Genomic DNA, 18,187 nt, shown 5'->3' on the forward strand with positions numbered 1-18,187 from the left:
TTCCACCTGAAAAATTTTATGGTTATAAGTGTCAAGTAATTCAAGAAGCTACATAAATCTAATAAGGAATTGCTAATTTCACGTAAATGGGTATCACAAAAAAATACTACTTTCTCTGAAATAAAACTGAAGCCAATAATATTATGGCTCATTATTACACAGTCATGTTTCTAAGATGGCCATTGCCCTGAATCTTCCTTTGAATCTAAAAATATGTGCAGCAAATACATAATTACCAAAAAAATGCTTAGACAAATCAAGTTAGAGACAGCGAGAACTAAGACTTCAAATAGCTACAGGGAACTACAAATTAACCCACCATCTCCCCTCCCTGTTCTAGTCTTCCAAGGCTTAAATACTACTTCCTATTCTAGCTCACATTTATCACCTATTATGCTCAATTCCTACTGTAATTAAATCCTGCAGCTCACCATTCTATAACAATGTTTGTTCTAAGTATGTTTTATATTTGTATTCCCAACATTTAATAAAATATCTTGTATACTGTACATGCTATAAAAAAATGGATTTATTCTTGTATTCATCCATTTATTAAATACCTACTGTGTACACGGCAATAATGAATGAAGAAATGATTAGACAACTGTCTTATGACACAATAAGTTATACTTCTGAAAGGCAAAAGAGGCTGGAAATATCAGGTCTGCAGTTTTTCATGGGGTAGTTTCAAATTATGATTCAGGCTTAAATAAGAACATTTCCTGGATCATCATTTTAGCAAGACCAGAAAATATAAAGGGGAGCAAAGACAAAAAAAAAAAAAAAAAAGAAAGAAAATTATGTAACTACAAAAGCTTGACTTTTGGACAAAAAAGAAAAAAAAATCATTAAAGACAGAAAACTACATATTCTTTTGGAAAAAGAATAGCTTCTAAGGGTGTATTCAGTATTCAATTCCATTGTTTAACGACCCTGATAGTCAAGTCAACAAGGTCTTCAAACAAAATTTCCTAATATTTGGTTTAAACCCACTAAGTATAAGGCTTGTTAATTTACATTATTCCTCATAAGAATCCTTTGTAACATTAAAGATTGCATCTTTTCAAAACCAGATCACTCTTTTTTCAGGGATAAACTCTTCCCTACCCCAAGTACTCCTCAAAATTCGTATTATTTTCCTTTGTGTCCTTTTCATTGTCAGCATTTTAAAGAATTTCTTCTTTTCTGTTTCTAGCATTCTTTCAAATCATAATTTTTACATTTGATTTGGAAAAAAGCATCTGAGGCTTTAATGGTCAATAATATTTTTAAAGCATGGCAAAAATGGCCTTCAGCAATAATACCAAATCTTATCTCTTTCTTAAAGTAGGTCTTCACTGATCCAGAATGAGATGTTAAAACTGCTGATTTTTGAATGAGACTTTTTAAAATTCAAAACTGTCGATTTTTTAATGAGATTTTTGAATGTTTATTTCTGACTTAGGGTTTGGGTCTTAAAAGAGATTTTATGATTTTAGGCTTCTGGGTCTAAAGGATGTTTCTCCCTGAACTGGTACAATCTGACAAAATTAAACAAATATAACAAATGGAGTTTCCAGATATGTATGAAGTTTTCACAGCAACTGTCTCTGGTCTGCTCAGTTGGCACTTAGAAACTGAAACACTCTATAGAATTTTTTTTAATTGAAGTACTGTTGTCTTACATCTCTATTTCAATATCCCTTTCTTAAAGTTATGGTCTGCTCCAAGGTTTCTTTCTCCAGAAAGTTCTAAAATTGTCATACTGCAATATATCATGCTGCAGTATTAGAGAGGCGGGCAACTCATATAACTTCCAAACTCAATCTCAAGAGTAATTAGTTACATTTGAATCATATGAGAGATACCTGACCATTTATGACTTACAAAAATGGCACTTTCCTAGGGTTTAATCTAACATATTTCATGAAAATTAGACAAGTGGCTCCTAACTCAAAGTTCTTCCTGATCCCAATAGAGAAAGATACCATCCTAGGGCATTTTGTCAGACCTTAATGAATATGCATTATCTTTCATTACAACTTTTAAGATCTTTTAGGTTTTATTACCTTTTGACTGGCAGTTTTTAGAAACCTAGGACTGGGATACAGGGTTACATTAGCTCCAAAGTTACTTATATGGAAATAAGAATTCACTAATTCATTCATTTGATAACACTTACTGAGCCCCTCCTATGCACCAGGCACTATTCTAGAATGCCGTCATACCCCTTTAGGAAATAGCGTAAGTTATCTATTCCAGCAATGTTGAAACTTTTTGTTTTTAGAAAATAGTGTAAGTCACATACCCTTTAGGAAATAGTGTAAGTTATCTACTCCAGCAGTTTTGAATTGTTTTTCAATACTTTTTTCTTAAACGTAAAATACCTCCCCTCCACCCAATTTTTTTTATGGTTCTATAGGACAAAAAGAACAAAAGAAAATCCAAACATTACCTTAACAGTAACTTTCAAGCCTAAAAACCTCTATTTGTCAGGCAAAACAGTTAATAACTTACTTTGGATCTGGCGGTCCATCTGACAGTGGTTTCATTGACAGTTTACACAATGACCTGAATACTAGAAAGGCATCCTTTTGTAAAATGTGGGAAAACTTAGCACCAGGTGAAGGTCCTGAAGAATTTCCAGATTCCTAAACAAGTTAACACACCATGAAAATTTTAGAGATATTTGCCAGTGTAAAATCATTTCAGCCTTCTACTGTATTTCATTCAATTCACTAACAGGTGGAGATTCCCCCACTATTGGAAGGGGAACCAGATGAGGGAATCTGCCACATTGTTTTTCTTTTATACTCCACGGACCACACCCAACAATAAATACCTTTAAAAATGCACTTTAAAAATATTCCTTATGAATAAACCAAATAAACTCTTAAAATTTACCCAGCTCATACTATTACTGACAAAAAAACTGATACATCATGCCTGACAAGATCCTATCCAAAGACTAAATTATACTCCCTACTACCTGTCATTGACTGTTTCATGCTTTTGTCCTATTTTATTTTTTGTCTTACTGTGGGCAAACATAAACTGAAGGCCAACCAAGTCAAGAAAACCTACTCCTAAATATGGGACACTTAGTGTAGGACTCCTTTACCTAAAAAGGCAGATTTTTACACACAGAATATAGGGTAGGAAGGAGGAAAAGAACCTGTCATTACCAAGGTACTGATTTCTTTGCAGCCCTAAACAAAGGTTAAGGTGAAGTTCCCTAAATTTCTAAAAGTTTTCTCACCATGCAACACAGGTTGAGTTACCTGAAATGCTTGGGACCAGAAGTGTTTTGGGTTTCAGATTTTTTTGGATTTTGGACTATCTGCATTATACCGATTGAGCATACTAACCCCAAAATCCAAAATGTGGAATTCTCCAATAAGCATTTCCTTTGTGTATGACCTTTGAGTGTCACCTTGGCACTCAAAAAGTTTTGGATTTGGAGCATTTTGAATTTCAGATTAGGAATATTCCACCCATTCCGGAATTATCTTGTGAATATGTAATAAGAATGTTCTTATTAAATGTTAATTCAATTCGTAGATGGGTGTGGAGAAGATGTAAATATAGATGAGACATACCTTAAAGTTGGAAATATAACTATCAAAATACGAAGGGGAAAAAAATCGCTGTAATTTATATAAATGAAGGAAAAAAAAAACCCCAATTGTCTTATTTCCCCAAACTAAATAAAACCAGGCAGCAGCATCAGCTGAAAATACTCATGACAAGGTGGTGGCAGCCTATAAATTTGTAAGATTAACAGGATTTCTCCCCCTCCCCACCCCTCCATTTATACCTGAGTATCATTGGAAGAGACTGACAATCTATCATCAGGTAAGGATGGTGTATATGCAACAGAAATTGGTGTTCCTGGAATTCCATTTGCTTGAATATTTTCACTGTCACTACCATCCTCTATCGTTCCAATGTTGCCATCTGCGCTTGCATTTATAGCAGTCCTTTCTCCCATATCTAAAATGATAAGAATAAAAACCATGCAAATATATCTGACTTAACCAAAGTGTATTTAAAAAGCATACAGTACTTAAAATGAAACAGTGGCAGGAAAGCAATGTGAAGTAAAATATGTATTGGCACCATTTAAAGGTTAGCATACTTACTACTAAATAAGTATGCATCTGGCATACTTCCAAATACAATCCTTAAGTTGCTCTGGCAATGAAACACACTTCGCTGATGAAAGGCTAACCAGGATGTGCCAAAACAGAAGCTTACTTTTAGTCTATATTAGCATTTACTGAACTGGGTTTTGATGAATGCTAATGACTTGAGATGTGAACACAAATTCCTCGAAAAAATATCTCATTGTCAAATTAGTTCAGGAAATGCTGGGAAATAGGTTTCTTTATTATAGCCTTTAAGATGCTAGTATGTACAAAACTCTCCAAGTATATACAGTGTGTAGTGTTTCCAAAACTTATTTTACCATAAGCCCCCTTCCCGTTTTTAGAATTCCTATGAATATCTAACACTCTATGTTCTCTGGAACACAGCCAGGGAAATAATGACCTACACCACTGAAAATTTTTCACTAGGTCACTTTGAGTGACCATACTTGTAATTAATATAAACAGAAACAAATGACTTATGGTAGAATAAACAGAGATAATGAAAATAATACCAAGTTCCAGAACTACTCTAGGTATAATGAAACTCTTTCATGCTACCAATTGAAAGAAAACTGTAAGATAGTATGAGAGACACAAGCTGTACTATAAAGAACACAGATTCTGAAATATTTTTAAAGACCCGTATTTCAATCATGTCTTTACCAGTTAATTGGGTAAATTATTTCATCTGTGTTTGCCTGGGTTTCTTCCTAAGTAACAGAAATAATAAGGTCTATGAGGAACCACCAAAACACAGATACAAGACATAAAGAATAAAACTGGTACTCAGTAAGTGGTAGTTATTACTAATTTTGTTACTAATTGATAACATGTCTCCAACTTTGAGTGACTCAAGTAATACGAAAAGAGTAGCAGCTTCTGGTTCCCCTATCCAGAAGTTGCTTTCTCCTCTCCAAATCAGAACACCCTGGAATAGATGAAACTGGATAGCCTGGGTGCAGTGGCTCCCCGCTGTAATCCCAGCACTTTGGGAGGCTGAGGCAGGTGGATCACGAGGTCAGGAGTTGGAGACTAGCCTGGCCAACATGGTGAAACCTCGTCTCTACTAAAAATACAAAAATAAGCCAGGCATGGTGGCAGGCGCCTGTATTCCCAGCTACTCGGGAGACTGAGGCAGGAGAATCACTTGAACCCGGGAGGTGGAGGTTGCAGTAAGCCAAGATACCACCACTGCACTCTAGCCTGTCAGAGCAAGACGCCATCTCAAAAAACAACAACAACAAAAAACCCTGGATAATTCCAAAGCAAGTTTTGTATTAATAAGTATAAAATGAAAAATATATTCAGTAATAAAATACATTATGAAAACTGTTATACAAAACAGATGCTTTCTTAGAGGACTTCTGGAGCTTTAATATGCTAATATTTGATGCGCTAAATACCACTATAGCTTTTATATATTACATATATAAAGAATGCATAGGCCAGGCACGGTGGCTCATGCCTATAATCCCAGTACTCTGGGAGGCCAAGATGGGAGGATCACTTGAGGTCAGGAGCTCAAGATCAGCCTGGGCAACATAGTGAGACACCATCGCTACAAAAAACTTTTTTTTAAAAAGAATGCTTACATATGTAAAGACTGTGGAAAGACTTAGAAAAAAAAAAACAAACAATGATTATTAGAAACTGAGTTCCTATCTCATTCCCCAGAGTACTTATTCCAAAACTTATTCTCTCTGTACCCAATTACATCTCTTCCTATGATTCTCCCCACCTCCCATTAACAAATGACTTCCACCTACTACTTAGCTAAAAATCAGGTAATTTAACATAGGCTCCCACACTGTCTCTTGCAGCACCACAAAAATACATCTCTTCTTGCCTTCAACAGTATCGTCCTCCACTAAGTACTTTAACATTGCTTTTTCAATTTTGTGCACACAACTGGAACTTCCCCATTATCCAATAAACATTCAAATATTTTCTCACACACACATAAAATCTTCCTTCGCCTCTTGCTACACCTCAGTTCTTGTCCATTTTCTTCCCTCTTTTTATTAAATTTCTCAAATGAATACTCAATATTCTTTGATATTACTTTCCTCCTTTCCATCTCAAGAAATTTCTCAAAGAAACTGAAAACATTTCCTTATTTTCTTTTTAGACTTTGAAGCCACACCCCTGTGGGCTGAAATCTTCACTTTGTCATTTCTTTGAAAGGAATAATCACTCATTGCTTCAGTTTTCTCATTTGTAAAGAGGGGATAGTAATAGTATCTAAACATCCCAGTGTTTGAGGGAAGAGTAAATGAATAAATACAAGCATATAAAATCATTTGGGATATACAGGAAGCACTTAATACAGTTGGATATTACTACTGTCTCATGTTTTTTCCTCTAATTATCCTTTAAACATAGATGCAAACTTCTACTTTCAAGGCAGTGAATTGAGCCTACCAATTTACCTTCTCCTTTGACAAATCCCACTGAAATTACAAAAAAAAACATATAAACAAGAGATGTACTTTTAATAACGCTGATAAACTAAGAAGCATATCACTGGATCATAAACTTTGAGGAATTCCTAGAAAGTAGGTTGAGATCAAAAGAAAAGCTATTTAATTTATTGCTTATGACTGAACATATGCAAAGAATAGGCCTACCTGAGAGATATGATTGTTTTACCACTTGGGTTCTAAAGACTTCAAAGCCTAGAATGGCAAAGTGCTATGAGGTAGAAGGGAAGACACAAATCAAAGAGCTTGGGGAACCATGCCAATGTCTATCAATAGAGCTGACCACAGCCATGATCATCTAGACTATATTTGATCACTGCCTGCTAATTAAAGTAGATTGTTTAGTAGGTCTCCTAACAGAACAAGTAGATCAGGAAAGGAGAGCAGTATCTCAGCTAACTGGGAATGCTGCAATAAACACAGAGGGAAAACCAACTAAGGTTCTAGGCTCCTACTCTGTTTCTACTTAATTATTTCCAATTAAAGCCATTTCTGAATGATGCCAGCCTAAGATTCCCTGGTAAGGGTGGGAGAGTGAGAACAAATCAACAAGTGTGAAGATCTCCCTCAGTGTAGAATATATAAAAAGTGTATAGCATTCATCCCAAGTTTCACTTGACTTTGGTTTGTGTTGACAACATGGTGAATGATATGGGCCTACATAGCCCAAGGGTCACTAGAGCCACCCTGCTCAAGGGAGGTAACTGCTTCTTTGCTCTCAGCTTAGAAATGAGGTCTGCCTTTGGACCACAGTCACCTCATTAATTTTGGAAAGGAAGGCCTCACAAGAAACAGAAAAAACATATACACAATTACTAAAAGTAGACTGATCAAATCTAGCCTCTCTTTCTACAAATAGGCAAAAACATAAAGTTTACAGCTCAAAAGTGAAGACAGGACAGCAATGTGAGCAAATGGGGAATTAGATTTCACAGCTGGGACAGTTACAGTTAGTACAGTCAGTGATAAGTGAAGGAATGTTGCAATAATACACAAGAGCAAAGTGCTATTAAAAAAAGCAGCTCAGAGAAAAACGGGGTTCTTAGGGATGAAAACATTACTGAAATAAAAACTACACTGGAAAAAGCAGTAGAATGGATATTACTAAAAAATATTTGCAAAGTGGAAAAACCCTTGTAACATTCTCATTGAATGTAAAACCCTAAGACAAAATGATGGAAATTAGAGAAGATTGCAACAGCAATCAAGGACATGATCTAGAATATTCAACATCTGTATAGTGTGAGATGTGGAAAAGAACAGAAAGGATGAAGAATAATTAACGACAACAACAAAGAAAATATTTCTAGAATGATGAAAAGGCATAAAAAAACCCTGCTACTCCTGATTTAAAAAACAAGTTAAATTCATACCCATGCCCACACAGTCATGTATGTACAAAAGATAAACGTATCTTTTAATAAACTACAAACAAGAAAACTTACTTAATTTGATAAAGAGTATCCTCCAAAAACAAAAGCAATCATCAAATTTAATGGTGAAATATAGCAATAATGTTTAAAAAAAACAAAGAAGATCCTTGCCAACATTAACACTATTCATCATTTTCTGGAGGTTCTAGCCAATGTAATGTAACAGAAAAAAACAAACAAAAATAAGGTATAAGTGCTGTAAAGGAAGAGACAAAGACAAAAATATCATTATTCACTTAGAAAAAATAGCCAAATGAAAAACTTTTAGAAATAATACGAGTTCAGAAGGTGACCAAGTAGGAGATAAATATGGAAAAACAAGAATTTTTCTATATTCCAATTAAATTAGGTAATAGAGAAGAAAGGAATCAACCAAAATATTATCAAAACTAAACCAAAAATATAGAAATAATTTAACAAAAAATGTGCAAGAGCCAAAGGAAGAAAACAATAAAACTTTCCTGAATGATACGAAAGACTTGACTAAATGAACTTTACATGTTTCTGGAGGAAAAGACTCGATATTGTTGCAAAGAAGATATTATCTTCCCAAGTTAATTTATAAGCACATTACAATTTGAATTACTAAGTAAGCTTTAATTTTTGAACTTAATAAAGTGGTTCTAAAGTTCATCTAAAAAAAACACATTTAATAGATATTTTAAAAATTGATACCATAGAATACAAAAATTAAAAACTAAAGAAAAAAATTGAAGAGGGAGGCCTTGCACTATAAAAATCAAAATATACTATAAAGCCAAACTATTTTACATAATTCAACACTGGTTAGGAACAGACAAGTGGCTCATTACAACCGTACAGAAAACTCAAAAAACAGAACCATTTAGGATAAAATTTTCATTTCAAATTAATTGAGAAATGATTATTTCCATAGGTTATAATTAGCTATACAATTTCACACCATACAGAAAAATAAATCTGAGATGAATTAAAGAGCTAAAGTCAAAAAATAAAAACAAAGTATTAGAAAAAGGTATCGTAGTGTATTTTATAATCTTAGGGTGGTAAAATCCATTTTAAGCAAGACAAAAACAGAAACCACAAATAAAAAGATAAGCTTAAAAATTTTTTTTTGTGGTCAAGTATGTGCAGTGGCTCATGCCTGTAATCCCAGCACTCTGGGAGGCCAAGGCGGGTGGATCACAAAGTCAGGAGTTCAAGACCAGCCTGGCTAACATGGTGAAACCCCATCTCTACTAAAAAAAAATACAAAAATTAGCCAGGCATGGTGGTGTGCACCTGTAATCCCAGCTACTCGGGAGGCTGAGGCAGGAGAACTGCTTGAACCTGAGAGGCAGAGGTTGCAGTGAGCCAAGATCTTGCCATTGCACTCCAGCATGGACGATAGAGCAAGATTCCATCTCAAAAACAAAAAAAGGAAAAAAGAAAAAGAAAATAATATAAGCAAAGGTTCAAACAAAACAAAGACCGACAAGAAAAAATATTTACAATACACTGAACAAGGAATAATTTCTTAGTATGAAGAACTCTTGAAAATAAGAACAAAAGAAAGACAAGGAAAAATATGCGAAAGACAAGAATAGTAATTCAAAAAAGGATAAGTAGTCCAATGATGTTCAGTTGAAATATACAAAATTGCCAATGTTTGACCTATAAAAATAATTGCCTATGTTTTGACCCTGCAAATAATCAAATGAAAATTAAAACAATACAATAAATACCATCATTACAGTGACATTATAGCACTATATACAAATTTTTAAATATTTATACACCTTGATCAAGCTATTCCTTCTTTATAATTTATCCAAAAGTGCAAAAAGATGTCTATAGTAAGAATGTGTATCACAGCAATATTTATAAAAAGCAAAAACCTGGAAATCATCTAAATCCTAGTATTAACAGCAGATTATTTAAATAAATTATGGTCCAGTGATAGGATGAAATACAAATGGATGTGAATGGATATAGTTTAATATGTGAAAAAGGCAGATTATCAAACTGTAAGTACAGTATATTCCCATTTATCTTAAACATATATAACATACATGCAGGCATGTGTGAAAAAATATTTTAAAAATTATGTACAGCAAGAAACACCATAATAAGATCAAAAGAGTTGGGCAAACAATAAACTGAGAGAAAGTATCTGTAAAATATATCACAGAATCCTAATACATAAAAGATTCTTAAGGGGAAAAGGATAAAAATCTGATGGAAAAATGAACAGAAGACATGAATAAATGACTCACTCAAAGATATACAAATGATCCTATAGGTATGAAAAGACGTCTAATTTCACTCATAGAGAAATGCACATTAAAACCAAACGGAGATACATTTCTCACCTATCAGGTTGGTAAAAACTCAAAACTTTTTAGTACTACCAGCTATGGAGAAAAAGGCACTCTTATACATTAATGGTAAGAGCGCAAAATGGCACAACACCTATAAAGACGAATTTAGCAATAGCTAACAGATACTCATATTCATTTACCATTTGACCCAATAATCTCATTTCTAGGAATTTGCCCTGAAGATAAACTTCCATAAATATGAAACAATACAGATGTACAAAGTTATTCACTGCAGCATTATTTTTAACAGCAAAACACTGGAAACAACCTAAGTACAACAGGGGGCTGGCTGAATAAACTATGATATATCTGCGTAAGGTAGTACCATGCAGAAAGCCGTGACAGAAAAGAAGAAAATCTCTATCAACTGAAATAGAACTATTTCTAATATATGTTAGGTGAAAAAAAGCAACACACACATAGATGCAGTACTCTAACAAAAAATGTGAGAAAGAGAAATAAAAAATACTCCTTTGCTTACATCTCTTACATACAAGCAGACATGTATGCACAACCCCCTAAACTCCAGAGAAAAACTAAAAGCTAGTGAAAGTGATTACCCATAAAAGGAGGATCAGAGAAGGAAGGAGCTGATGGAGGAGTTCTCCAAGTAAGCATTTTATGTAATTTTGACTTTGAATCATGTAAATATTCTTCATATTTTAAAAAATGAACCAATATAATAATACAAGTAACTTTTTCAAAATAGTACTCTCACTCATCTTTAATAGGATATATTTAAGGATACATATAATTACAGAGAAATCTTGAACTTTATAGGTTTGCTGGTGGTAATGGCATCCTGTTGAGAATCTGGGTTTTCACTGTAAGAAACAGAAGATACAAATAGGAAGTACAGAAAGATGAGGAGAAACCTTGTGGCAATGGATGTGAAGTAGAACTACAAATAGGAACTTAAGACTAATTGTATATACGTTTCCTTATCTCTATCCATTGGAAGGGCCTATAAGTAAGGACATCTCAGCAGCTAGCAACAAGAGCATCTTGTAACCAATTCTTGGTTTCTAAGAACAACTGCCCACTAAAAAGGACAAAGACTCTTTGGAGAACTAGCTGATTCCAGGGCTGAGGAAAAGGAAAGTTGAAGGTGAACCTGGAACATCTTTCTGTTCCAAACATAAAGGAAAAGCTCAAAGACTAATGGAATCACATCAAAAGAACGTGGGTGTTAGCTTGAAGGGATTCCTACTGGCAGACAAAAAATAAAAATAATAATGATACAGGATTATAACACATAAAATAATAAAAGAATTCATTAAGCCCATGGTATTATTTTTTAAAGGGGGGTGGGTGGGGCAAGGTGGGAGAGTTCTTCTCTATAGAAAAATGTCAATGAATGTTAAGAATCAGAAAATTGCTATATTGCAACCCAATATCTGAGTAAGGCAAGGATCATCAAATGGGTGCTAAAACCATTGAGTGGGCCAGGTGTGTGGTTCACACCTGTAATCCCAGCACTCAGGGAGGCTGAGGTGGGAGAATCACTTGAGGTCAGGAGTTCAAGTGCAGCCCGGACAACAGAAGCAGGACCCCATCTCTACAAAAAAATACAAAACTAGCTGGGCATGGTGGTGTGTAACTATAGACTCAGCTACTCAGGAGACCAAGACAGGAGGACTGCTTGAGCCCAAGAGGTCGAGGGTGTAGTAAGCCAAGACTGTACCACTACACCCCAGGCTGGGTGACAGAGCAAGACCTCATCTTGGGGGGAAAACAAACAAACAAACAAAAATACTGGGTGAATAAATTTTCATATGGTCTCAAAGTATCCAAGTATCACCTCAGATTAGCTATTAATCACAAAATGAAAAAGTTCCTTTACAGATAGCTGATAATTACCATCTTAACCAAATGATCCAACACTACCACCAACATGGGGGTAACCTGTCATTATGTACCAATTTATATGATGTAATATTAAGTACTAATATCACCTATGCAGTATTTTTGCCAAATATGCTTAATCTAATCATGTAGATGACAATCTCAATCTACTCATACAGGATGGTAAAGAAACCATCCAATAAATACAAAATTTGAAATATTCTACAAGGCAAAAGATTCTTCAAAAAAGTAAATGTCATGAAAGTTGGGGAGAAAAATCAAGAGGACTTGTTCTAAACTAAAGAGACAGATAAGCAAATGAGAGTGTACCCAGGTTGAGTTCTGGATTTAGAAAAGAAAAGAAAGGACATAAGGGACACATTTTGAGAAAACTTGGAACATTGAAAAATATACGTATATTAGATATTCTTGAAATCACGTTAATTTCCCTAGGTATGAAAATGGAATTGTGCTTATGTATGAGAATGCTCTTATTTGGAGAAGATATACGCTGTGAGGTATTTAGGGGTGAAATGTCATGATGTATACAACCGATTTTCAAATGGTTCAGCAAAGACACATACATTATGTATATGTGTATTTAAAGATACATAAAGCAAACATAGCAAAATCGTTAACCATCAGTGAATTCAGATAAAGGACAGGTGTTTCCTGTACCTTTTTTTGAACTTTTCTCTGGGTTTAACGTTTTTCCTAAGTAAAAGGTTGCAGAAAAATGAAAACTTTCACTTCAGACTCTGTATTCTGTTAGGTGCTGGTGAATTTTTTTTAATAAAGGGCCAGATGACAAACATTTTAGGCTTTAGAGGTCATACAATCTCTACTGGAACTACTCAACTTTACCTATGTAGTGCAACAGAAGACCTCTCTATAGGCAGTATGAAAACAAATAAGCATGGCTGTGTCACAGTATTGCTTTACATACAAAAATAGGTAGCAGGTTGAATTTGGCCCACAGGCCATAACGTGCCAACTCCTTAACTATACATGTTTAAAGAATGCAGGGGCATGTACTGCTATTTTTTCTTCTCTATTTTTTTTATTTTTTAAATATATATTTTAAATTCATACGCTTCAAATCATGGTCTCTTCTTTAATCTCTACCATTTCCCACTTGGTAGTCTCATGGCTTCACTATTAATTTTAACAGAATGACTCCCATCTATAGTACCTGCCTTGACAACTCTTGAGCCAGAGTTTTATTTTCCATTATGAATTTCATAATCATTTCCACACGGATGGCCAACCTGAAGGTCAAATTCAGTATACCAAAAGTAAATAAGTGCCTTTTTTCCCAAGTGACTTATCTTCCAAGATGATTCAATTCTACCAATAGTATCACCATCCACCTATCCATTTAGGCTCAAAAACTGAAACACTACCTGTGCAGAAAAGAGGTAACATAGCAGGCCAGAGACTGCCTATCCTTAGAAAGGCCTACTTGCAAGACTGGCCTTTGGCTGGCACCTGGAAACTTATATTTTGGGAGGGATCCCACTATTCCCAGAACTGATAAAGGTGGCTATGTCTAAACTGTACAAAGAGTGTAATTTATGCTGAACACTAACCTTCCTTCTGGTAGCCTGCAATTTTGGTACTGCTAGGTGCCTACATAACAGCCCCCAATAAAAACCTTGGGCCCTGAGTTTCTAATGAGCTTCCCTGGTAGACAACACTTCACAATTTGAATCAAGAGCATCCTGCATGGCTTCACCGAGAGAAGATATTTGGAGTAGGTACCTGATTCTCTCCAGGCTTCATCCCATTTACCTCTTCCTATTGATGAATCTGTTTTGTACTTTTTCACTAATAAATCATGCAGTGAGTACAACTATACGCTGGGTCCTGTGACAGCTTCCAGTGAAATCACCAAACGCTGGGGTAATCCTGAGGGCCTCTGACACATTTTATTTTCTCTTCTTTACCTACTTAATCAGTTACAAAGTCTTCTTGATTCAATATCCATTATACCACTTATCCATATTTTTGTCTCCATTTCCACGGTTTCTGTCCTATCCAGGCTTTGATTACTGTGCTGTCTCCTACTGGGAATTCCTATTTCCAGACATAGTTTCTTAAAGGATAGTTCTGGTCATTTCATTTCTCAGTGCTAAAATCTTCCATATTAACCCATTTGTTCTAGAATCAAGGCCAAAATCCTAAATGTGGAATTTATAACTTTCCATTGGTTGGCTCCAAACGTTTTAATTTTGCCCTTTATATTCTACACATTACAAAGTCTCCACAGTCAGATGAAATCCCATAGACAGAATAAAATAATTTTGAATGAAGTATACTACCTCCAACAACAATGTTCACCATTTCTTCTACAATGTTCTGTACAATGTCTTGTGGCTTTTCCTCACAATCATGGTTTTCTCCATCATATAACATGTCATTTTTAGATAATGCTTTAAAAGAAGAAAAATTCAACAGAATATTATTTTAACTTTTTGGAAGCTTTTTACTAAACATTTACGATGAAAAACTCCTAAACCATGAGGAATAAAAGAAAAAACATGAAATAAATGACATGAAATTAGAAGCAATTATATGTTAAACCTTCAAAATTTATACCAAAACTTAAATATTTTCCAAATTCAAGTCAATTTCAATAATGATTCATTTGACAAGCTATTACATTATTACACTTAACTGAATTTTCTAGATTAGTCCTTTAAGAACCAAAACTTTAAAAAGCATTTTAAATGAAACATTTCTAACATGTCCTACAGATGCTTACTTATACTTAGTACACACATTACACTATCCCTTATCAAATATACTGAATGTAATTAGGCTGGGTATAGTGGCTCATGCCTGTAATTTCAGCAATTTGGGAGGCCAAGGTGGGTGGATCACCTGAGGTGGGGAGTTGGAGACCAGCCTGGCCAACATGGTGAAACCCCATCTCTACTAAAAATACAAAAATTAGCCGGGTGTGGTGGCACACGCCTGTAATCCCAGCTACTCAGGAGGCTGAGGCAGGAGAACTGCTTGAACTCAGGAGGTAGAGGCTGGAATGAGCTGAGATTGCACCACTGTACTCCAACCTGGGCGACAGAGCAAGACTCTGTCTCAAAAAAAAAAAAAGGTAATTAAAGCTTGTTTTGATTACTTAGGCTCATCAATAGTAATATCAACATTGTACTCTATGGTGAGGTCCCTGAAGAAGCATCTGGGCCTTCCCCAATACTTTCTGGCCCTTCCTATTTTTTCACCAACAGAATCTACATATCTAATGTAAAACTAAATTTAAGAAGCTAAAAAAGAATTCATTGTCCAATTTAATGTTTAAAAAAAAAACAAACAAACAAAAACAAAACACCAACAGATAACTGCCAATCGAACTTCTGAACAGCGTAAGAGAAACTGATGAAATCTGATGTTCTGGATAGCTTGCACAGTCTATTGCAGAGAAAAACAGTAATTCCACTGGGCTTTTTAAAATGTTGAAAATATGTCAAAGCAGCTCAACTATCACTTTAGAATGCTTTGGGATTCAAAATGCTGTCTTGAGCTACCGTCCTACACCAAAGGGCATCAGACAGCATATTAGCTGGTGGTGCTGCAGTTTCAACTTCTTGAACCTTCCCACTACCATAAAGGACCACTACAGCTGAGCACAGGGGTCACACCTGTAATCCCAGCACTTTGGGAGGCTGGGTGGATCACTTGAGCCCAGGAGTTCAAGACCAGCCTGGGCAACACATTGACACCCAGTTGCTACAAAAAAAATTAAATATTAGCTGGGTATGGTGACATCTGCCTATAGTCTTAGCTACTTGGGAGGCTGAGACAGGAGGATCGCTTGCGCCCGGGAAGCATGCAATGACCCATGATTGTGTCACTGCATTTCAGTTTGGGTGACAGAGCAAGACCCTGTATCCAAAAAAAAAAAAAAAAAAGGAAAAAAGGGGAAAAAAAGGACCACTACTTATAATAGTGGCTTCTAGGTGCCTGTCCTCCCTATAATTTCACTTTTGCTAATTTACTGTCCGTAGTATCCTAAAAATACTGAAAGGAAAAGAGAAAACCAGATAAATATGCATGTAAATGAGCAGCCTTATTTTATAAAATATCCAAATAAAAATAGCATTTGGAGACTTCTGTGAATAAAAACATAAAAGTCTTGAAAGACAATTCTTCTGCCATTCTTGTTTTATTTCCACGCTCTAGTTGGCTAAAATTACCTCAAGTCTGAAAACTCAAGTTTCAAAGTAACTAAATATACATAACCACTATCTAAAAATGTACAAAATGACTAGTGAAGAGTCAGTTTTCACATAAGTATCTGAAAGAAATAGAACAGAGTAATAGTGACTAATACTTGTTACATGTAGGAAGTGCTTAGAAGTTAACTACTATGTCCAAAGTCATGCAGCTGGTAAGTGACAGAGATGTGCTCCAAAAACGCACTCTGAACCAATGGCTGTGAAGCAGAATTTTCATTTATATCAGTTATTGGGGAAAAAACATCTTTAGAGCCAAAATAATCATGACAATCCCACAGGAAACTATGTCTTTCTAACTCTGTATTCTACAAGGCATCTACAGCGGTACCTCATACACAGCAGATGCTCCCATTCCTTGGGTCTTAGTCCATGTTGTTTCCTTGGATGGAAAATTTCCTACCCCCATCTATCAAGATTCAACTAAAATATCATTAACTTTCCTACAAAGAAATTTCCTAACTCTTCTCAGCAGAATTACTTCGTGCATGGCATTTTTAGGACACCTATCACATATTATACCTCATTTATGCTCGACTTCCAGGTATGCTAAGATCACACTAAAAGCAGTGGCTGTATCTCCATCATCTTTTTAACCTCAAGTCCTGGCATGGTGCCTAAGACACAGTATGCTCAATGAAGGTTTGCTAAATACACAGATAAACAAAATAATAAAGTCCCAGCTTTATTAGAGATTAGCCCTTTGAATCTGCCCATTTATAAGCTCACTGTGAAAGCAGGGGAAATTTTGGCAAGGGTAGGCTAGACAAATGTAAATCATTTAAGTGGTATGGATTCACTATTAGATTCAGTACTGTGAATGCTTAGCTTATCAAAGTCATCCTTTTTAAAACAAATAGTGAAGTACTATTTTTAAATGCATGCTTCTCAGAAAACGGGGGGTAAAATGTAAAAAGGCACATATTCATGCCACTAGTAAGTTTTGGAAAAGGCATGGTTTGAAAAAAAAGAAAAGAAGAGCTGAAAACATATTATAGAAGCCCTTCCTCAAAGTAAAAACACAGACTTCAGATAAACTGTAACTGACTCCTAACATGCTAGTTCTAGACAATCACACTAGAGAGGCAACAGAATTCTCATCATTTAAAAATGACATCAAGCTAAGGAAGGGCAAAGGGAACAACACAAATTCTCTGGTAGTTTCACAGAACAGCTGAAGCTGAAAATAACATTTAGGAAAACAATAACTTCATGGGATTATTTTTACAGAGAAACAAATTTGTAAGCTAAATATAATTTTTATAATCTTATAAGCATTTTCTTATAAATATACACTTAAAAAATCAGAGAACATCTCAATTTTAGTGATTACTATGCATCATGATTTTAAAAACGAAAATTTTTGTCTATCAGTTGGTTACTCAAAAACTTTTTTATATTTAATTTCAGTACTTTTTATGACCATAATCATATTTTTAAAACTGGTAATGATTTTTTAAAATTTTCAGTCATATTCCAGAAAACTTTACTAGGTCACTTGTTTGCTATGAAAGCAATCGTAAGAAAACTGAAATTCCTATATAACATTCAATGGACATTTATGACCCTCTTTAGAAATATATCTGAGCTCCAAAGGAAATCTATAAATCATACTGCTCATGAGATGCTAATAAATGCAAAGTATCATTCATAGATACCTTGTAGGGTACAGTCAAATTAACTTTACCACCTACAATGAGGAAAGTC

The 18,187-nt window shown here is 34.9% G+C and overlaps 1 protein-coding gene across 7 annotated transcripts in view; it reads right to left on the reverse strand.

Moving 5' to 3' along the window:
• Positions 1–18,187, reverse strand: part of ARFGEF1 (ARF guanine nucleotide exchange factor 1) — a 145,445-nt gene that overhangs the window by 77,134 nt on the left and 50,124 nt on the right. For all 7 annotated transcript variants that reach the window (XM_065519316.2, XM_065519315.2, XM_005563485.5 and 4 more), the window contains 3 exons: positions 14,549–14,659; positions 3,797–3,972; positions 2,497–2,630 (listed from right to left, as the gene is read on the reverse strand). In XM_065519316.2, the coding sequence (XP_065375388.1) occupies positions 2,497–2,630; positions 3,797–3,972; positions 14,549–14,659 (421 nt within the window). The remainder of the gene's footprint in view (positions 1–2,496; positions 2,631–3,796; positions 3,973–14,548; positions 14,660–18,187) is intronic.

Source organism: Macaca fascicularis, chromosome 8 (genome assembly GCF_037993035.2).
Source record: "Macaca fascicularis isolate 582-1 chromosome 8, T2T-MFA8v1.1".
Taxonomy (NCBI): domain Eukaryota; kingdom Metazoa; phylum Chordata; class Mammalia; order Primates; family Cercopithecidae; genus Macaca; species Macaca fascicularis.